This window comes from Globicephala melas, chromosome 10 (assembly GCF_963455315.2).
Source record: "Globicephala melas chromosome 10, mGloMel1.2, whole genome shotgun sequence".
NCBI classification, from domain to species: Eukaryota; Metazoa; Chordata; class Mammalia; order Artiodactyla; family Delphinidae; genus Globicephala; species Globicephala melas.
The window spans coordinates 676,299-698,127 of NC_083323.1; the positions used below are offsets into that span (position 1 = coordinate 676,299).

The following is a 21,829-nucleotide window of genomic DNA, read 5'->3' on the forward strand; positions in this document are numbered from 1 at the left end:
ACAGGCCGCGGGGCGCTGCCCTCTGGGGTGAGGGATGTCTAGGCAAGGGCTCAGCAAAGGGGGGGGCAGCCTCTCACATACAGATGGGTGACGGGGGCACTCGGGGTGTCCCCAGGCTTGCGGGAGTTGGGGCTGGCGCCAGCGGCCCTGGGAGACAGGCGCCTGGGATGGCTCCCACCCCTCTGCCAGCCCCGCTGAGCTCGACGACCACGGCCCCTGACCACCTTCCATCCCCCAACCACAGGACGGGGGCCTGAGAGACAGGGGGACACCCGGGAGCCGTGGGGGAGGCAGGCGGCTCCCTGATCGCACAGGCGCGCAGCCAGCCCCAGGGGAACGCGGTTACCTGAGACCCCAGAGCCTCAAAGTTCCAGGATGTCTTCTGTGACAGCCTGGAAACAGCAGGGCGTCTGGCCAGTGTGAGCCTGCAGGAGGAAGCTGCGGGCTGTGGGCTGTGCCCAGCCCACCGGGAGGGGCAGCACCCGCCCCAGGGAGCGAACTCACTCCGGACTCTCTCCTGCTTGTCTCGGGGCTGAGCTGCGGCCAGAGGGCGAGGCGCAGCCACGGGCATCCTGCTAGCCTTGCCCGGCCGTCACTTCGCGTCCAGATGCTGGCTGGGCGAGCCCTCGCCTTCCTCTCCCTGGCCTGGAGCGCTTACCGGAGCCTGGCCGTCCCCAGGGTCGCGGAATGCAGCCTCTCCTGTTCCCAGGTGAGCCCTGCCCCCCAGGCTCTCCTCTTGCCCTGGTTCCCCTCGGTGGGCACTAGCCGTTCCCACCCCAGCACAGGCCAGGGAAGCCGGCCCGGGGCGGTCGGTGGCGGGGGCCTGGGGGCCTGGGATCCCCACGAGGTGGTGGCCTGACCCCGCAGCGCCAATCTGGGAAACGTCTGCCGGGAGCCTGAGGGGCAGGGGCGCTGACGCACCTGTGACCTGTCCCTCTCCGAGGAGCCACGTGGTGGGGGGCAGCCCGAGAGCCCCTCCTGCGTTCACAGACCCCGATTAGTCACCCAGGGCGGCGTCCGCGCTTCTGTGGATGCCCCGCTAAGGAAACGCCGCGGGTACCAAGCTCATCCTGGGCGGGAAGGAGCCACAGGGCCGGGATGCGGCTCAGAAGTGGTGGTGTCCCGGAACTCTCACTGTCCCTGGGAGGCGTCCCATACGGCAGCACCTGCCCGCAGAGCGTGCCCGCGTCCCGGGAGGTCCCCCGGTGCGAGACTGGCGGCCGGCCCGCTGGGACGGGCTGGGGAGCACCTGCCTGTGTGCGCTCCTCCAGGTGTGGGCACAGCAGGGACCTGCGGAAACGCACCTGAAGCAAGATTAGGCGGTGGCGACTGCTGAGCACAGACTAGCCTGGCGTGAGGGCTCATGGGCCTCTCAGGGGCAGTGGCCGGGCCCCCCGGGGGACACGGGGACACCCGGCTCCCAGGCAGGAGGAAAGGCAGCTCCACGAGGCCTGCGAGAGTGTCCAGCAGAGGTTCCAGGGAGCTCACGGATAGACAGAGTGGGCTTGGGTGGCCGGGGGTCAGGCTGGGCTCAGATCCGAGGTGCAGGGACCCATGGTGGCGGTGGAGGTGCGTCTGGCTCCTGGTGGGAGCAGGTGGGTGCAGAGGAAACAGCTGAGCCCAGGTGGGAGGGGTGGTGGCCTGGACCGTCCCCACGGAGATGGAGAATGGGACGGGGCCACTTTGGGGTGTACTTTGGAGGTAGAGCTGGCAGGGCAGGGGACCTTGACCTTGAGGGAAGGAGAAATCCAAGATGGACCTTAAAGTGTAACCGTAGCCCCTGGGCCGACGGAGGAGATGTTTCCTGTGACGGGGTCTGGCGGGCAAGGGTTCAGGGAGGAAACTCGTTTTTGAAATATGGGATTTGAGAAGCCCGTCAGACGTGAGAACTGGCGTTGGTGCAGCTGGGTGTGGGATGGGCCGGCCCCGTGGTGGGATGGGCCCGGATGTGGGGCGGGCCGCGAGGAGGGGAGGGACCCCGGCAGAAGGAGGAGGGCCAGGCCAGGGGAGGGAAGCAAGAAGGGAGGGTCCCCCCGCCCCGCCGCTGCCCCCCATGGGGACGGCCAGGCCTGGGCCCCACTTTGCACTTGGCCGTGGAGCTCCAGCCACTGTGGCACCCGGCTGGGGCCGTGGGATTACAGGAGGAGGGCGGAGGAGCAGGGGACGCGGAGAGCCCGCGAGGCCCGGGGGCTGCTGGCAGCCAAGGGAGGGGGTCGGAGAGGGGGAGTCACAGCTCCGGAGGAGGGGTCTGAACGGGAGGGGCTCCAGAGGCCCAGGGCGGCGGGCGGGGCTGCCTCTGTGGGGCGAAGCAGAGGACCGCTGGCACGGCTGGTGCCCCCCGCACCAGCATGTAGACCGCTGCAGCCCATCGTGCCCCTAGGAGGGCTGTTCTGGGCCTTGGCACGTCTTCAGTCATGGCACAGGGTGGGGCGGACAGGAGCAGATGACCGCAGGGTGCCTCAGGGCGGAGTGGGGCAGACCGAAGGGGCCCCTCCTGCAGCATGCAGGGCCCCGCCCTCCACACCCAGTGGAGCCGCAGGGTCAGGGCCCAGACCCCACCCTCGGGTCCCTCCCCACAGACCCCCCCCACGCCCGCCGCCCTGGGAAGCCCCGGGAAGCCCGACGGAAAACCCCAGAGGCGGGGAGGGGGAGGTGGGGCGACCACTTCTCCCTCCCGGCCCCACCCTACAAAGGGCCCCAGGGCCCCGGGCCAGCTTCTGCCGGGTCCCCACCCCCAGCTCCCAAGATGCCAGGGTCCCTGGGCGCCGGAATCCACAGGTGCGCTCTGACCTCGACCTTTGCCCCCGCTGGTCCCCAAGGCAGGAGAGGGGTTGCGGGCACCGAAGGGCCAACTACTAGACCGTGCCCACCCCCGCTCCACTGGAAACCCAGGGGCCACAGCTGCGTGGTCCTCAGGCACAGGGGCAGCAGGAGGTCCCCAGTGGGCAGGCAGTGACCCTGGGCCAGGATGCAGCTGCCCTCTAGCTCCTACCAGCTTGGGAGGGGGCTGGGCTCGGGCCACAGGACAGAGGATGCCAGGGGGTGGCTCCAGGCATCTGGGGCCGTGTCAGGGAGGGAGGGTGGGCGAGGACCCAAGCCACTGCCCCTTTGTCCACTCAGGGCTGCGGCCCAGGCCCAGCTGCTGCCCAGTCACCTTCTGGGCGCGGCACCCAGGTGGGTGCAGCCCCTTAGTCCAGCAGAGCCCTCCTGCCACCCTGGGCCAGCCCCGGAGTCAGGCCCCTCACCCGTGAGAGCCGTGGGCAGGGCCGCAGGTCGCCTCCGTGGGGGTTGTGCGTCTGGAGGCCTAAGGGGGCGAGTCGGCGTCTCTGGGAGATGTCGTGGTCAGAAGACAGGGTGGACGCGGGGTGACAGTTAAAAGGCTGGAGCGGAAAGGCACCTGGGTGGAAACGGGAGAATCCCGGAGTCTGGGGCTCGCCCAAGAGTGACACCCACTTACCCGAGACGTTAACCTCGGGCGTCACTGGGTAAACCTCAGCGCCACCTTTGCAACTTTTCTGTAAATCTAAAATTATTCCAAAATGAAAAGGCTGTTTAGAAAGGGGGGTGGAGCTGGAGCTGGACCACCCTGCAAACCCCAGGGACAGGAGCAGACCCCCTTCGCTCCTCCACCTCCCCACTTGTGCCGGCAGGGTCTCTACCTCGGGCCCCCAGCTGTCGTTGCTCCCTGGGTGCCCCCAGAGGGCCCCCACTGCGGCTGAGCCCGGGCCCAGGGCAGCGACCCTACTGGTTTGTATTCCGCCGCTTCAGGTGCCCGTCCCCGGGCTCCCAGAACTCTGCCGACCCCATCCTCCCAAGCTTACCGTGGACCCCCTCAGCCCACCCACCAAAGTGGGGTCCACGGGCACGGCCCTGGCGCCTTCCCCCACCCACCCTGTCTGAGCCTGGTCCCTGGTCCCTGGTCCCGACCCCTCGGGAAACCATCAGTCCAGCGGGAGAGGCAGTGTGCATGGGCTAATCCCTGCCCTTCCCCGGCGGTCCCCAGGCCAGACCCAGCGAGGCCACCCCCGGCAGAGTCACAGCTCTCACCCTCCTGACCGCTCGGTTATCGTCCCCCACACTTTTCAACAGCTGACGTTAAATGTCACTTTCTGACGTCGTGCGGCTGCCCCGGCTCCGAAGGCAGCTCCTCCGAGGCCGGGATCGTCGCCCATTTTCTTTTCTTCCTGAAGCCCAGCACCCGCCCAGCACGGGCACAAGGGGGCCGGGGGAGCCGCGGATGCCAGCACGGGAAGTCGGTGCGGTCAGGGGGTGGGGGCTCTGAAGGTGCACGGGGTCCAGGTCACACCGGGGCGGGGCCCGGGGTGGGCGGGGGACAAGAGGCAGCCAAGCTGACCTCCCACCCCTCTCACTGTTCTGTCCACAGGGCTTCGCCTGCAAGAGCCGCGTAAACCGTGAGTACAGCTCAGGCCGAGGGGGACTCGCTGCCCTTCTGCTCCTCGTCACCCTGCCCTCCCGGGAGCCAGGTCTGCCAGGCGGCCGGGGTCTCCCTCCTGTGCAGGAAGAGCTGCCGCCACTGCCACCGCCCCTCCCCTAGCAGAGCGCCGCCCCCCTTCCCTGCCCACCGCCTGGTGCAGGAGGGCAAGCGCCCCGTCAAGCCCAGTCGTGGGCTTGCTGGACGTGGGAATCGTGCGTTCCTGTTTTCACGGAATTCATTGCTTTGCAATAAATTTCTCATATCACACTTTTTCATTTTTTCCCATTGTAAAACGATATCCCATTTTAAAAATAGCTTTATTGTCTTTGCAGACACTGTATTTCATTAAAAGGGGCATAAGAGATGCAAAATATATACGGCAGAAAGTGCAAATAATCTAGCTCCAAAGCCCCCATATAGACATAAACATTGTTTACATTAGGAAAACATTATTCTAGACACTTTTGTAGGCAAATATACTGTTTGTGGGATAAACATAACAAATATTTTATAGAGGTGAAATTACCTTATGCCATGTAAACTAAGTGTTTTATTTAATTTGACTTGACTGTAATAGGAAAAACTAAAGAAATGGTTAAACTTGAAGTGTTTCTTCACCTCAAGAGGTGTTGTTTCCTCGAGGACCCCTGCAAGGTTAAGGAGTGAGATTGTGACACAGGCTGCTGGGCCCCGAGCCGGGGACACGCCCCCACCCCAGGCAGCATCCCGTCACCGGTTTGTCCGACCAGCGGTCAGCGGTTGTGGGGTGTTGAATAGCATCAACTCGGCGGCAGTTCTGTCCCTGGACTCTCCCCGGAGGGTGAGAAGCCGAGGCCACCCTGGCATTTCTGCCGAGGGGCCTGCGGGGTTCTCCTCTGCCCCAGGCCATCCCTGGTCCAAGCCGGGCTCCGTGATGCCCGTTCTCCCATCTGATCTGACCTCAGTCACCTCCGCCTTCCATCACCTGCTTCCATTCATTTTTCTCTTTCTCAACGGCTTTTGCCATGATGATCTCAACTGTTCCAAGCCGGCAATTTAATTTCCAGCCACGTCTCCTGGTTCCTGCGTCCTCACCGTACTTATTTGTCCTGAAATTGGGTCGTCTGGCTCCTTGACTGGTCCTCGGCGGGCACGGCTCCGCTGAGCCTCCTGCCGTGTGATCCCCTGTCGGATCCCTTGTGTCACTGAAGCCGTGTCCTTGTCACAGTGGAGGTGCCTGAGGAAGAGTCCCCTCTATTCCTCCGTGACGTTTCCTTGCCTCCCACGTTCTGTGTTCCTTTCCCCCTCCCTTCTTCCATGTCTTTCCTCCATCCTTATTTTAATTTTTCCTACACTCCGTCTGACATGCTTTCCATCCTGGTCACACTTCGGTAGCTCCCTACAGACCCCTGGTTACTCAGGCTGGCTTCTCCTCTCTTCTGACCGCAGGTCCATGGTGTTTCCCCCAGGAGCTGTGTGCGAGGGCTAGGTGTCAGGACGGCCCCGGGCCTGGCTGGGGAGACAGGGGACTCGGCAGGCGGGTCCTGGGGGCCGGGGAGAGGTGTGGGGAGGGGCCCTCGGCTTCTGGGGGGCCCTGGGGCCGCCGCAGTCTCGTCCCTCCCACTCCTTCCCCCGCACGCCAGTCGGAGCGGTGACAATACAGGACGCCCAGCCGGCCTCCTTCTCTCCGGACTCGGGGGAGGGGGGCTTGTCGAGAATTCCGAGACTGAGTCACCCCACGAGCAGGGCTTCTGGGGAGCGGGGTCGCCAGGCAGGGAGACACCACGGCATCTGGGTGATGCTCTGGCCTGTGTCCGTGTGCTTTGCCTGCTGCGGGGGCCGTTCTCTGGCTCTGTGGCATCTGTGGTTCTGGTCGTTATGGGGCAGGGGTTTCGTGAGGCCACAGCTTCCCCACCCCCACTCCCGTCTCAGTCTGTGTGTCTCTGATGACGCTGAGACCCGTGTGGTCTCCCCCTGTGCCTGACCCGCCCTGGGCCAGCGTGTGGGGGCGGTCACCCCGCGTCACAGAGAGTCCTTCCACTTTCTCAGTCTCAACCTCATGGTGTGAGTCACAGGTTTCAGTTTTGATGCAGCCATGTCTACAAGCCTCCCCCTTCATGGATTTTGTGGATATGGGGGGTCTTTCAAGAAAGTCTTCCCAGTCCTGAGGTCAGAGAGATTTTCTCCCTGTATTTCCTATATTTCTGTATTAAAGTTTTCTTTCTCAGATTTAGGTCTTTGATTCATCTAGAATGTATCTCCGTGTATGGTGTGAGGTAGGAACCCACCTGTGATCTTTTGCTACCTGGAAATCCGGCTGTGGCCGCACCACGTACTGGACGCCCCCCACCCCGTCAGATTTCCACGCTGTGTGCACGGTTCCCTGACCCGCCTCTATCCCTGAGCGGGGTCACACTGTCTGAGTCCATATGGAGCTCAGCTAGATACTGATTTCTGGTGGGGCAAGCCCCTCTGGTTCCTTTCTTTCCTAAATTGTCCCGGGAGATTTCCTAAATCTTTCCTAAATTGTCCCGGGAGATGATGGTGTGGTTGTAGCTTCCCTGAATCCTCAGACCCAAGAGCAAGGATGTAAAACAGAAGTGGAGTCCACGCTCCCAGACCCCAGAGACGAGCCCCAGAGCCCCAGGCGGGAGCATCAGCGGGATCTGTGCAGCAGGGAGTGGAGGGGTGTCTGAACCCCACAGACGGTGAGAATCGCTGGGGAGCACACCCCCCCCGAGGGGCTGCCCACCACTGCGGCAGGTGGGTGCAGGGACCCCTTGGGAGAGGCCCTGCACAGAGAAGCTCGGAGTGGCATCAAGGACAACAGAGGCAAGAAAAGAGCAGCTTCAGGTACGAAGGCAAGGGGGGAAAGAGCTAAGAAACTCAACAGCGATCCACCCTATTTTTAAACACTACCCAAAAGTGACAGCAGAGGGAGCTCTGCGCAGTCAGGAAAGCAGACCAAGTCTGCTAAGAGCTCTGGGAAACTGAATTCACGTAAATGTGGGCAACGGAAGACTGTCAAGGGCAAGTTCCAGACAAGTTATGATAATTAAAAAGAAAAGAAGGAATGGAATGATGTGCCGACAGGCAAAGGAGGTGCGCCAGAAGAGCATCCTGAAACCCACAAGTGTAACAGTTCATTTCAAAATGGCTTAGAATATTCAAGACAATGATACGTTAAAGAACGACGTGAACAAAAATTAGAAACGTTCGGAAACGAGGTGACTAGAAATAAAGGAAAAAATCATTGTATAAATGAAGACTGCATTGGAAGTAGTGAATACACCCAATATTAAATGCCTTGAGAAAAATAGCAGGTGAAAAGGAGATTTTTTTTTTAATCAAAAAGGAATGTCCTACTGTATAGCACAGGGAACTATTCAACATTCTGTGATAAATCATAATGGAAAAGAATACTTTAAAAAAAGAATGTATCTATACGTATAACTGAATCACTTTGCTATTCAGCAGAAATTAACACAACATTGTAAATCAACTATACTTCGACTTAAAAAAAGAATACGACTAAAATTTGAAAGGAAAATAATCAAAAAGAAATGTAAAAAGAGATAAAATGATGTGTGAATAATGGTAAATGTTACAGATAGTCAAAGAATGTCCGGAAGGCAGATGATATGAGACCCTAAAGAAAACCAAAGCAGCAGAACAAACACTAAAAACTACAGTTCACGGAGAACAAACATTTCTTTCTTGACAGTAGATATTGAAAAGGCAAACCATGAACTGGAGAATACCAGTCCTGGATACCACATCCAAAGTTATTCTAGTAAAATGGCTGGATTTTAAAGGGAAAGAGAAAAATCTTTGGGCCTCTCGGCAAAAAGAGCTGTACAATTTATAACAGAAAGGAAAGTATATCAGACTTTTCAAAGAGCGACATCTTAACGCTAGAAGAAAATGGACAGCAAAACCATAATACAGCTATGGTGCGTATAGACACAATACTGCATTATAATCACCAAACTTGCTAAGAGGCTAGATTTTAATTATTCCACCAAAGAAGAAACGATAATTATGTCACTTGATGGGGTGCCTTTGCTACGATGACAATTATTATTACAACATATAAATGCATCAAGTCAATATGCCGTACTCCTTCGATTTACACGATGTTGTACGTCAGATATGTTTCCGTAAAAGAAAACTGACCTTCATGTATAAAGGTACAACAGGCGGGGACTCACGGACTATTGTCCCACGGCCCCTCCTGGGGACTCTCCGGGAGAACAAGCCTCGGGCAGCCAGACTGCAGGAGGGTCAGATAAGAAATGGGTGAGAATTACTACAGGGCTAGTTGCAAAACTGAGACTACCTGTGGAAAAGGAGACAGTGCGGTATTCACAGCTGTACGCTGATGGTGTAAAAATGGGGAGAGACTGAGAAAAGTCTACGCAAAGGCACGTTTCTGCTGTTTCCAGTCACCCCGGTGGTTTGTGCTGTGACCCAGACTCGTGTACGGCGTGTGCAGTACAGCAAATGGCAGTTAGGACATATTTTCATTCTATCCTCTCCTGTGTTCTTGAGAATCAAGCATGGAAGAAAGGAGATGCAGATGTCATGTAGAAAAGGTGCTGTAAAACCTTTACTCTGAATTGGTAACCTAAGTATGACCTCACGAGGTATTGCTTTAAATACGTTGCAGCTCTGTCCACAGAAAAATCCTAGAAACAACGACCAACACATAGTCATGAGCCTCCCTAGTGCTGTGGCCTTGAAATACCATTTTTCACCAAAATAAACTGATTTCCAGTCTGGGGCAGAAAATGTACGAGAAGAGCCTGGGACATCTTGTCATTCCAGATGGAGGAAGCTCTCAAAGGCGGTGGTGACAGGTCTGCAGTACCTGGAGGCCAGAAGGAGCTCCCACCTGCCAAGAGGTATTGTTTGAGCTTCAAAAAAGAATACGGACTGCAATGAGTTGCAGCCCATACTTAAACCCATGCATTCTTAGCGGTACTGTTTAAAAAAAAAAAAAAAAAGAATTGTTCGTCTCTGTGGATGACAGGGAACCAACTCACCTTGAAGATTGGGTAAATAAAGGGAAGGAATCAAGCCTCCATCGTGCCTTTCTTCTACAAATGCTCCCTTGGAACAATTACTCCAGCTAAGAAATGGAAGCAAAACAACAGAATTATCGTATCACCATTTTGCGTCTCCCAGTGAATTGAGCGTCCGTGACAGCTGGCATTAAACATGGCCAAGGTCCAGACAGGACACGAAGGCATTCAACACCAGGTCTATTCCCACCGGAGACTCAACCCTCAGCCCTTCAAATCTTCAATCGGAATTTTTGATTGTAAGTTTCCTGAAAATTTCAGCAGGCATTTTCCGGTGTGTGTATTCTTCAACACCACCAAGCAATTAACTCAACTCTGACACTGTCTACCTGGAGAGAGCCTCAGTTCCCACAGGTGAAGGGCTCAGTCCCACAAGACACCCCCACTTCGGGTGCCAGTCAAAACTCCAGGCGTCACCAGTACTTCTGAGTGACCGGCTATAAATTGGAGACTCCCCGCCACCTGCTCCTCAGGTTCAATTAATTTGCTTGAGTGGCTCACAGAACCCAGAGAAACATTTTACCTACTAAATTACCGGTTTATTATCAAAGGATATAAGTCAGGAAAAGCCAGATGGAGGAGACGCCCAGGGCGAGGCATGGGGAAGGATGAGGAGTGTCCATGCGCTCGGACTTGTCATTTCCCCGTGTTCATCAACCCAGAAGCTCTCCGAACCTGTCCTTTTGGGGTTTTATGCAGGTTTCATTACAGAGGCATGGTTGATTAAATCATTGGCCATTGGTGATTGAACTCAACCTCCAGCCCCTCTCCCCTCCCCAGAGGTCTGGGGGGTGGGACTGAAAGTTCCAACTCTCTAATCCCATTGTTAGTTCCCCTGGCAACCAGCCCCCATCCTTAGGTGCTTCTAAAAATCACCTCATTAACAAACTAGGTGTGGTTGAAACAGGTTCGTTATAGATAACAAAAGACACCTTTATCACTCATCATTTAGGAAACTCCAAGAGCTTTAGGAGTTGTGTACCAGAAATGGGGACCAAGACCAAATATATATTTCTTAATATAAATCACAATATCACATGTTTTGCTTGGAATTGCACTGAATTTATTGACCAATTTGAGTCAGAAATGACATCTTATCCGAGGTGAGTCTTCTAACCATGAACATGGTATGCCTTTCCATCTTTGAGGAAGTTAGGTCTTCCTTGAAGTATTTATTTATGCCCTTCAGAGGTTGAAGGATCCATGAATGGGTTCCTTATTTTATCACATTTTCTAGTTGGTGTTTGTTGGTGTAAAGCTAGTTTTGTACATTAATCTTGCATCCACACACTTGTTACACTTTCTTTGTTATTTCTAGTAGATTTCCCACTGAGTCTCTTAAGTTTTTGTATATAGATAATCACATACTCTGCAAATAATAACAGTTTATAACCTACGTTTGTTTCTGTCCTTATGGAAGTGGCTCAAATCTCCAGGACAATGTTGAATGGGGAACCACTGTCTTAGTCCTGATATTAAATAGCAATGATTTCCAAAAACGTACCATTAAGCATTAGGTTTATTGGGCGTTTGGAGGAGATGCCCTCCATCTAGACAAGGAAGTGTCTTTCTTTTCCTAGTTTGATAAACCTTCTTTCATCATGGGTAGGTGTTAAATTTTATGAAAATTTTCTGTGTCTATAAAGATACAATTTTCCTCCTTTAATCTTTTTAATGAGGTGATAGATTGTCTAATGTTGACCACACCTGCAGTACTAAAACAACTCCTATCTGGTCGTGTTTAATATATTATTAAATCAATTTGCTAAAATGTTATTTAGGATTTTGCAGCTATATTCGTAAGTGGGGTCAGCTTATACTTTTACTTTTGTGTAAGCCTTAGAAAATTTAACCATCATCTCAGATATTGCCTCTGCCCCATCCTCTCCTTTCCTTCTGGAACCTCGATGGACACACCTCAGACGTTTCGCGTCTTTCTTCCTATTTCTCAGTCTCCCTTCTGCGTTTTCCATCCTTTGTCTCGTTGCTGATTTCTGTGTCGTCCACTGTGATCTTTCTCCCACTAATTCTCTCTTCAGTCCAACCTGCTCTCCAAACCATGTGTTGCTTTTTAATTTCTGTTTCTGTGGGTTTTGTTTCCAGAAATTCTATTTGTTTCTTTCAAACGTGCTAGGTCCCTCTTTATAGTTTTTTCCCCTATATTTTCAAGCCTATCCTTTTAGCAGGTTGGTCTGCAGTCTGTGTCCGACCTGTTGTAGCACTCCATGGACCCGTCCATGGCATGTCTCTGCTGGTTCTTTCTCTTGGTGCTTTGTTTCCCCAGCAACTTTGTTTATCACTAAATATATCTGCTCCAGGGAATTCCCCAGCGGTCCAGTGGTTAGGGCTCCGTGCTTTCACTGCCGAGGGCCCAGGTTTGATCCCTGGTTGGGGAACTAAAATCCCACAAGCCACGGGGTGTGGCCAAAAAAAAAAAAAATGTCTGCTCCATGCCCCTGAGAAATGATGCCTTCCCCACAGCCTAGGATGTAGGCGCCTTCCCCCAGACCAGGTTCCCCTTTGTTTCTGAGTGGCACCCAGGAGTGACATGTGACTATCAGGACCATTTCTAACTAAGTCATAGATTGAAGTTTCTTGGATCTTCCTGGGGGTGCAGACCAGGGCCGGGACCCAGCACCCAGGCCCACGGAGGCTGTGGGCTCTCCAGGAAGCTCCGCTGCCCCTGCCCTCCCACCACGCCCCAGGACTCGGGGAGGGGGCAGGGTTCTCCTGATTCCCCTCGCCGTGACGGGGCAGCCCTGGGATCCCCTGGTCTGGGCCGCACGCTTGGAGCCCTCAGCGTCCGGGCTGGGAGACGCCCCGGAACGCGGCTTCCTGTGCTCTGCGTCCCTCTGCCCTTCCTCAGGGTTTATACTGATGATCCTGATTCTTTATCAGCTCTCACAGGTTTTTTTTTTTTTGAGGTACACGGGCCTCTCACTGCTGTGGCCCCTCCCGTTGCGGAGCACAGGCTCCGGACGCGCAGGCTCAGCGGCCATGGCTCACGGGCCCAGCCGCTCCGCGGCATGTGGGATCTTCCCGGACCGGGGCACGAACCCGTGTCCCCTGCATTGGCAGGCGGACTCTCAACCACTGCGCCACCAGGGAAGCCCTCTCACAGGTTTTTAAGAAGTTTTTTTACATGTATGTTTTTTTTCTCCAGCATTGTAAGTTGTTTTCAGTAGAATTGGTCCAAACAGCGTGGGCTATCGTAGGCTGGGAAATGGAACTCGCAACTTGTTTCTAAACAGACAGGAGTCCTTCTTTCTCCTGCTGCCCTCCCAGCATGAATTTAAATTCACCACCGTGTTCTACCCATTCCTGTGTTCACTGTTGCTTTCGTAACCCACTTCTTCCTTTTGAGTTCATATTTCTCCTTTTTAAAATACAGCTGTCAGGTCTTCTTTTAGGAAGCCTCTCTAAATAAGACCAAATATATTTACTTCTCCGTAAGTATTTATGATGAGTTTTGGGTTCACAATTCTTTCCACACAGTAGCAGTGAATTATTTTCCCCATTTTGAACCACAAATAATTTAGTGTTTCTGCCTCACTTTTTTTTTTTTTTTGGCCGCGCTGCACGGCATGCAGGATCTTAGTTCCCCAGGGATTGAACCCCAGCCCCTGCAGTGGGAGCGTGGAGCACTAACCACTGGACCGCCAGGGAAGTCCCCTGCCTCACTTTCTTCTATATACTGTCTCCTGTTTTGTGAGCTTAATTTGGGACAAGAGCCTGTTCTTATTTTTATTCATTTATTTACAACAAGCGACTTCTCCTTCGCATCCATTATACTTAACTATGTATTTCATCATTTCCCATGGTCACCACGCTCTTCTATGGCTCTACCTTTTTTTTTGGCTCTGATCCTTTCCTTGCTTGGCTGGAAGGTCTTTGTTTTTTTCCAGAAAAGGTCAAAAGTTGCAGACTTCTCATTTTCTGCGCAGAGGAGGAAGTTTTCACACACATGAGAGAGAATTCTAAAGCACAATCGCTTCTTCGAGAAGGCTGCCCACCGAGCTCTAAGGATGACCCTCAGAGCAAGGAAGCGTCAGGCTTGGGCACACAGTCCTCCTCGCCACCACGTTACGTGACGAATCCACCGGGCTTGACCACTAGCCCCTGTGGCCAGACAGGGACTCAGCTGTCTCCTGCAGGTGGCCTCTCCTCCAATTCCAGCCACTGCCCTGGGGTGCTGTCCCCCTCTGAGTCGTCCATCTGACCCCACACCTTAGGTACATCAGCTCCAAGATGACAGTGGGCGAAGGATGCAGTTGGGGGCCAGGCTGGGGGCAGGCCATCATTTAGATCTTCCACCAACAGGGAAGATTTTATCACCAACACTGTTTAGAACTGCCAGCGCGTGTTGATAAAAAAAGGCAGACCAACTACTCGCTGGCTTTATTATTTTTTAAACCTCCATCAGTCTGGGGGGAGGATGGTGGAAGCCTGCGGCCCCCTCCCCCAGTCTACCCCTCCTGCATTGAGGACAGACAGGCACCCATTTTATATTGCGTTGTTGGTTTCCTCATCATTGAATTTGGAAAGTTCTTTATAGATTCTGAACACAAGTTCCTTAGCAGGTGCATGATTTGCAAATATTTCCCCCCAATCTCTGACTTATCTTTTCACTCCTTACCAGGGTCTTTCAAAGAGCAGAAGTTTTAAAGTTTGATGAAATCCAATTTATTCATTTTTTTCTCTTGTGGGTCACGGTTTCAGTGTTGTATCTAAGAATTTTTTGCCTTACCTAAGGTCACAGAGATTTTTATTGAATAAAAATGTGTTTTCTTTTAACAGTTTTATAGTTTTAGGTTTTACATTGAGGTTGACGGTCCATTTTAGGTGACCTTTGTATGTTGTGAAAGGTGGACAGAAGCGCATTGTTTGCCTGGGGACACCCGGTTGATCCAGCACCATTAGCTGAAAAGACTACCCTTTTCCCTCTGAGTTCCCGGCATGTTTGCTGAGAATCAGTCGTGCATATGTGGGCAGGGATAGGATGCTAGGCGGGCGGGGTTTGTTTCTCAGTCCTGCAGAGTCTTTGTCCCCATCATCTTCTCACTTGCGTTGCTCCCGAAAAGAATTCTGCACCTTCCTTACCTTGGTTCCTCTGCACATCACATGTCTTTTTTCCTCTGGTGGCTTTTACAGTTTTCTCTTTACCACTGGCTTTGAGCAAACTGATCCTGGTGTGCCGTGTAATTTCTTCATATTTCTTATCATTCATCAGGCTTCTTGGATCTGTGAGTTTATAGTTCTCACCAAGTTTGAAAATTTTCTATCGTTTTTTCAAGTTTTTTCATTCCCTCATTCCTTCTGGGACCCTAACCACACATACATTAGGTCACTTGAAGTTGTCCTACAGCTCCCCAATGCTCTGTTCTATTATTTCCTCACCACTGTCACCACCACCTTCACCATCATCATCAACACAACTTCACCATCTCCACAATCTCTCTCCATCTACTTTTGGATGTTTTCTGTTGCTATGTCAAGTTCTCCAGTGTTTTTTTTTCCAATGGCTAATCTGTTATTAAACCAGCTGTTGTATTTTTCATCTCAGGCACTGTAGTTTTCATCCCTAAAAGTTGGATTTGGGTTTTTTTTTTTAATATCTTTCATGTCTAACATGTGGAATACAGTTACAGTAACTGTTTGAATGTTCCTGTCTACTAATCCTAACATCGCTGTCGGTTTTATTTGATTTTCCCCCTCATTCTGGGTTATGTTTTCCTGATTCTTTGCATGGCTTGTAATTTTCTATTATATGGTAGACATGGTGATTTTTACCTGTTGTGTGTCGGATATATACCTTTATCCATACAAATATTCTTGAGCCATTTCTGAAATACAGTTAAGTTCCTTAGAAACAGGTTAACCTTTGGGGGTCTTTAAGATTTGTTAGGCGAGGCCAGAGCAGTGCTCCATCTAAGGCTAGTTATTCTCCTACAGAAGCAAGACTCTTGCCTACGGTGTACCCGGGGCCCCGTGAATCACGAAGTCCCCAGTCTGGCTGGGAATGGGGATAGTCCTGGCCCCGGGTGCGGACAGGATGCTGTCCCTGCAAACCCCTTGGGCTTCTCCTCTTCCTGCAGCCCCTCACGTCCATGTGCTCATCCGCTCTCTGCCGAACACGCATTCCCCTGCTCTCTCTGCATCATCCCTCCTCTTGTGCTCATCCTGCAAACTCTGGCCACTTCCGTCTGCCCCATTTCTCCACTTCGGGAGGGTGTCAGGGGTCCCAAATTCCCCCTCCCTCTGCCACAGCCTGGAAAGGCTCTCAAGACAGCAGGGCCCTCGTTGGGCTCCCCCGTCTGTCCCCATCCCTCGGGCATGGCCGTCTGTCCCCGTCCCTCGGGCATGGCCGTCTGTCCCCGTCCCTCGGGCATGGCCGTCTGTCCCCGTCCCTCGGGCATGGCCGTCTGTCCCCGTCCCTCGGGCATAACTGTCTGTCCCCGTCCCTCGGGCATCGCCGTCTCTCCCCGTCCCTCGGGCATGGCCGTCTGTCCCCGTCCCTCGGGCATGGCCGTCTGTCCCCGTCCCTCGGGCATGGCCGTCTGTCCTTCCCCACGTCCGGTGTCTTGAGACTGTATCTTGTCTGGTTTCCAGGCTGCTTCAGGCTCGAGGGAAAATCTGACCCCTGTGACTCCATCTTGGCCACAGTGGGATCCACAGCGCTGGGTTTCTTTCCCAGGAACATTTCAGACCTCGTAGTTCCTGCTGCCTCTTTGAGTTGTTTCTGATACGGTCCAGGCGGGGCTCTGTTGAGCGACGGGCCAGCGCGTCCGTCCGTGTCTCAGCCGCGGTGCCTCTGCCCCCCTTCTCCAGGGTCTCGGTGGTCAGCCACCGTGGTCCGTGGGGATGCCTCATTCCTGCTCCACTTTCTCTGCAGCGAGGAAGCCTTTGGTGCGCCCTCGGCCTCTGCTTCCCCCCATCACGTGCATTCAACAGTTCCACCTGGTCCCACCCGTGTCCCCTCTCCTCCCGGCATTTTCGTCCTTTACTTCCCCTTGACTGTCAGCCCAAGAAGCTGGTCTTCCTGACATGCTCCCGGCGTTCGCCTGGGGCCCGGGCCCCCTGGAGGCACCGCTGAGCACACACACCTCCCCTTCCTGGGCGCACTGTCCCGCCCGGGGTTACTCCCCAGTCTGACACGTCACCAGGCGTGAACGCCACGGCCCTGAGCGCAGCAGAGAACCTGGGCTGCCAACTCCGTGGGGCGCGGGGCTCCCTGGGGTGTAGTGGCTCCCGTGGAACCAACGCCCCTCCCCGGACCTGAAGCGTCCGCCGGCGAATCTGCAGAGCCACGGCCGAAAACACTGCTCGGCCCCCGCGCCTGAACGTGAGAGCCCAGCTCCCTGCACAGCCCTTGGTCCGGCCGCAGTTTCCGGTGCCCTGACCGAGGCCGTCGGGGCCAGGCCCACCTGGGCGGGCGCAGCCGCCTGCCGGCGGTCAGGGCCTTAGGCGGCAGTGCCCTTGAGGTCAGGCCCCCCGTGCCCCCAGCACACCTTTGCTGTCGCCCATCTTTGTTGTCCGTGGGGCCCGCCAGCTTGCCGAGGGGGGCTCCTCTGCCCCCTTGCTGGCCAGGCGGGGGCCCACTCCTGGCGCCCAGCGGCCATCTCTGAGCATGGCTCAGGGTGGCCCACCACTCACCGGGGGCCTGGTTCCCTGACTGCACTGGGGCAAGTAGGGAGCACTCTCCCCGCGACTGTGCAGCCCCAGAGCCCCCCTCCCCCACCCCCACCCCACCACCCAAAGAGCCTTACCCAGGCCCTGGGAACCGTGGTACTCACTCTCCTTCTCCCCTCCCCAGGAAATATTTTCAACAGCTTCTGCCGCAAGCCCCCCACGTCCATGTCCGGGTCCGTCCTGGAGGCCCTGACCCTCTCCACTGCCATGAAGTGTGCCCCCCCCGACGGCTGCTCCCTGTTCCTGCGCGTCAAGGCCTCTCTCACGCTGCATGGTGACCATGATGGTGGTGACACCCAGGAAGTGGGGTGGTGGGCTCAGGGCTCCTCTAATCCCCGTGACAAGCCGGGGGTGGGGTGGACCAGGGAGACCCTGCTAACTGCCCTTCACAGAGGAGGGGAGGGAAGGGCTCTGACAGCCCTGCCGGCCCCTCCCTCCACCCAGAGGGCCTGCGGGGCCTGGAGGCCTGCTCCATGAGCCTGGACACCCAGGAGATACAGTGCCAGAGCGTGCGGGTCCCGAGGGCCTCCCGCCGGCTGCAGGTGGGGCAGCAGGTGAGACCAGGGTCTGACCCGGACTTGCGGGTCCAGCCCCAAGCCGGTGCCGGGCAGCTGCACCTGTCCCCTGGCCTGCTCCCGGCTGCCCTCCCCTCTTGGCCACCTGATCCATAGACCGTCCTGGGGCTCTGCCACCCCAGGCCCAAGGAATGGGTGCCCCTCCTCCTCTGCCCCAGACCCTGGGTTCCAGCTGTGCGGTGTGGAACTGGCCTGGCCATGGGTGGGTGGACAAAGGTCCCAGCTCCACCAGTTCCCACCCGTCCCTGCCCAGCTCCAGGTGCACTTTGACTGCTTTGAGGTGAGCGTGGCCCAGAGCCTCTACGTCACCCTGAGGACTGTCCCCCACTTCTGCGGGGTCCAGCTGGACGAGCGGTACCATGTGGAAGGTGGGCCGGCGCGGGTACAGCTGCCATCCAGCTTCCCGGGACTGATTCAGGGCGGGACTCACCCAGGGCAGGGGGCAGGGCCCACGCTGGACGGCTCCCAGCAGTGCATTTGGCTCAAGTCAGCGTCTCCGTTTCCCTGGAGAGGAAGGCCTTCTGGAAACCACACGGGCAGAGGCCCAGCTGGGGGGCGGCCCCTGGTGCAGAGCGGGCTGGGCCCAACACTGCCTCTGTCGTTCGCAGACTGCGCAGACGAGGACGTAGGGAGGAACGTGCCCGACTGCTTTGGTGAGACCCCCTCCCCGGGTGGGACCTGGGCCCCATGGCTCCTGGGAAGCCTCTCAGATGGTGGCAGACACCCACGGGCCTCCCACTGGGCTCTTCTGCCCTCCGCACTCGGGAAATCATGATGGGTCCTCAGGTGGGAGACCCCCAAAATACCGGGGTCTGGCAGGGGTCACCACCTGGAGGCTGTCAGCACAAGGGAGCCCTGTGCCTGGTGACCTCTGGCCCCAGTGTGACCTCACCTGCTTCCCTTCCACAGCTGGGAAGCTCTCCTACTCGGTGGACCGCAGCCGCAAGGTCATTCTGGTACAGGTGCCAGAGTCAGGGGGCCCCGACTACCACGACTACTACGTGCGGCTCTGCCTCAAGTGGTTCACCTGCGAAGACGCGGGCGCCCCAGTGCGAGTGAGCCCCGCCCCCGCCCCGGCCCCGGCCCGGCCCCGCCTCTGATCCTCGCTGGCCGCCCGCCCACGGTGCCTTCACTCCCCTGCAGGTGACAGCGAACGGGGTCTCCCGGAGGGTCTCTCTGCCCTACAAACAAGAGTTGTCGTGCCTGTGCCTTGAGGTCAGTGAGGATGTGGCCTTGACCGCCGGGAGTGGACAGAAGGATGGGCAGACCCTGCGCTGACCCCAGTCCCTCCCGCAGGGCTGGTCCGCGACGCCTGACGCCGTGCGGATCCAGACCTGCCCCTTCGAAGATGGCAAGTGCCCCATGGTGCCAGGGGGAAGGAAGGGGGAGCGAGGAGAGAAGGGTGGGAGATGGGAGGGTCAGAGGTGCACAGCAGGGTAGGGGCTGGCCTGTCCAGCTGGGACGGCTGACTCGAGCGGGGGTGAGACGGGGTGGGGGGCAGGCCCAGCCTCAGCCCTTGAGCCTGCTTCGGACGGCAGGCAGCCAAGTGTGTTCCAGGCAAGCCCTCCAAGGTGGCAGAGCCTGCGCGTGGACATGAGCGTGCAGGAGAGCGCGTGTCGGCCGGTGCACTAGCACGCACGTGTCGCAGCCAGGCCACCTGGAAGAGCCCAGGCTGCCGGGAGGGGCTCCCGGAGGGGTGCGGGGTGCTCACAGAACACACACACAGACTCGGGTCAGGCCCAGAGCCCCCAAGAGAAGGCACCTGGGTCCTGGGCCAGCCCGATGGCTACCCTAGCAGGCGCTCAGTCCCGTGGCCCACGGGCGGCTGGGGTGGCGCCAGCTGACGCCAGCCCTGGGGGAGGGTCCCTGCAGACACGGAGACACTGTGGGACGCCATCCACTACCACCCGGGGAGCCAGGAGCTGAGTTGGGAGCCTGCCTGTCCCATGAGTGGCCGTGTGAGTCTGTGCTGGCGCCCAGGGCCAGGGTCCCAGTGCCTGGAGCTGGAGCAGTCCAGCCGGCCTGCACACAGCAGGGTGAGTGCCCCCCAGGCAGGGATGGGGCGGGGATGGATGGCCAGGGCCCTGACCTGAGCGCCTCTCAGGTGCAGTACCCTCTTGTGGACACCCAGCCCCAGCTCTGCCTGAAGGTGAGTGGGCCAGTCCGCAGCCCGCCTCGTGCACTACCAGGGCTTGGGGAGGGCGCCCAGGGCATTGGGGCAAGGGGCCTGCAGCCACATATCCCCCTGTGCCTTGTCCAGCCCTGGGTCCAGCTACTCAGTGGCCCCTCTAATCCCCTCCTGGTCCCACGGGGGCGGGGCGGGGGCAGTGTAACCAGTCCCAGAGGGCCACGAAGGAGGCCCGCCTGTCCCGGCCCCCACCCACCCCCTGTCCCTGCACACGCGGCCACACCCCGTCCCTCGGCCTCCCTGCAGTTCTCCACGAGCCTGGGCTTCCCGGTGAAGTGCCCTTTTGAGCAGCTGCGCTTCCCAGGTGAGCCCCCCGTGGGGCGGGAGGGAGGCCGGCTGGGGCCGTCGCAGGGCGGCCGCAGCAAAGAAGGCCCTTTGCTTGTGTAAATGCCTCTTGGTCGGGGAGGGGGGGGCAAGACGACAGGGTGCGGTCACTTGTGGGGTGGCGTGCTGGGCCTCACCCCTGCCCCCCGCAGCCTGGAAGATGACCGTCCAGCTGGCGCCCGCTCCGGGCCACCTCCGGGTGGCCTTCTTCTCGCCCAGCCCTGCCCGCTTCCAGGTGTGCCTGTGTCACCGAGGGAAGACGTGGCCCCCCGCGTGCCGCCGGCTGCTCCAGGCCACCCCCATCCCTGCGGTGAGCTGGGTGTGGTGGGCACCGTCCTGGGGACCTGGGGGGGGCGTGCTGACCCCTTCAGTTCCCCACAGTCCCCAAGCCAGCCCTGGTGGGGAGGGTGCTAAGACGGCTCCGCAGGGACGCAGAGGAGCCTGGTCTGCACCCCCGCTGCCCGTGACCCACCCCTCCCCCGCTCAGGGTGACCCCACAGAGGACCCTGCGGTGGCCTTTGTGGACATTCCTGGGGACCAGGCCTGCGCACCCGGCACCTGCATCCAGGTGGGTGGTGCTGTCCTGCCCACCTCCTCCACTCCCAGACCTCAGGGGAGCCCCCGCCTCCCCAGAGCTGCCCTGGGTGCCCCTCCAGCTACGCAGTCCCTCCAGCCGGTGCCTCTGGGGAATGCGGGCGGAGCTCAGGGAGCGGCTGCAGGCTGTGCTGACCCGCTCTCGCTCTCGCTGCCTTCGACCCCGGCCTGCAGGGCAGAAGGACCGACATCCAGTTCTCCGTCCCCCAGCAGCTGTGCGACCTCCAGTGCGGTGAGCACCGGGGCCAGGCCTCAGCCAGAGGGGGCAGGGAGGACAGGCCCTCGGGGGGCTGCAAGAGGCAAGGGCTGGACCCCAGACTGGCCCCTGGAGCCCCGTCTCCCATGTTGGAGTGGGGGCGGGGTGCACGGCACAGTAGACTGGGGCTCGGCAGGCGACAGAGGGGCCACCTGCCTCGGAGTCAGGCCCGGCCCCGCCCTGACTTGGGCGGTCAAGTCCGCCCCAGAGCCTCCTAGCACCCAGCCGGGTCCCACGGTGTCAGGTGCGCTGCGTCTCCTCCCTGACTGCTCGGACCCCAATCAGGGCTCTGGTTCCAACTGTGCAGGAACGCGATGTCCCCAGCCCACCCTTCGCCCAGCCAGCCACGGATGAGCCTAACCCTGCAGGGCCTGGGTGTGGCCCAGCAGGGTGGCTCCTGCCCGGGGGTGGGGTGGGGGGTGGGGGTTGGGGGGGAGGACGACACCAGCGCAGGGTGAGTGACAGCAGGCACAGCCACCTGCAAGCACAGAACCTCTCCTGTTAGCTGTGGAGAGTGGCCCCCCTGGTCACGGGGGGAGCATTCCGGCACCCAGGGCTCTCGCAGCCCTTTCTGCACATGAGCAGCTGGGTAGGTCTTGAATGGCCTCTGAACTCAGCTGAGTCACAGCAATTCCAGGGCAGCCCCAGTCCTGCCCGCCTTCCCCCGGGAAATGCCCCGGGGCCCGCAGAGGCTCCTCACGCCTG

General features: G+C 57.6%; 1 protein-coding gene across 3 annotated transcripts in view; it reads left to right on the forward strand.

Moving 5' to 3' along the window:
• The window catches only part of IL17REL (interleukin 17 receptor E like), a 49,368-nt gene that overhangs the window by 14,260 nt on the left and 13,279 nt on the right, over window positions 1-21,829 (forward strand). For all 3 annotated transcript variants that reach the window (XR_009565315.1, XR_009565316.1, XM_060305533.1), the window contains exons 2-14: window positions 17,312-17,461; window positions 17,632-17,741; window positions 18,016-18,130; window positions 18,371-18,415; window positions 18,672-18,817; window positions 18,906-18,977; window positions 19,059-19,113; window positions 19,635-19,798; window positions 19,867-19,911; window positions 20,197-20,254; window positions 20,427-20,584; window positions 20,762-20,842; window positions 21,043-21,100. Coding sequence is in view for 1 of the 3 variants with exons in the window: in XM_060305533.1 (XP_060161516.1) it covers window positions 17,312-17,461; window positions 17,632-17,741; window positions 18,016-18,130; window positions 18,371-18,415; window positions 18,672-18,817; window positions 18,906-18,977; window positions 19,059-19,113; window positions 19,635-19,798; window positions 19,867-19,911; window positions 20,197-20,254; window positions 20,427-20,584; window positions 20,762-20,842; window positions 21,043-21,100 (1,257 nt within the window). In the remaining 2 variants the exon portion in view is untranslated. The remainder of the gene's footprint in view (window positions 1-17,311; window positions 17,462-17,631; window positions 17,742-18,015; window positions 18,131-18,370; window positions 18,416-18,671; window positions 18,818-18,905; window positions 18,978-19,058; window positions 19,114-19,634; window positions 19,799-19,866; window positions 19,912-20,196; window positions 20,255-20,426; window positions 20,585-20,761; window positions 20,843-21,042; window positions 21,101-21,829) is intronic.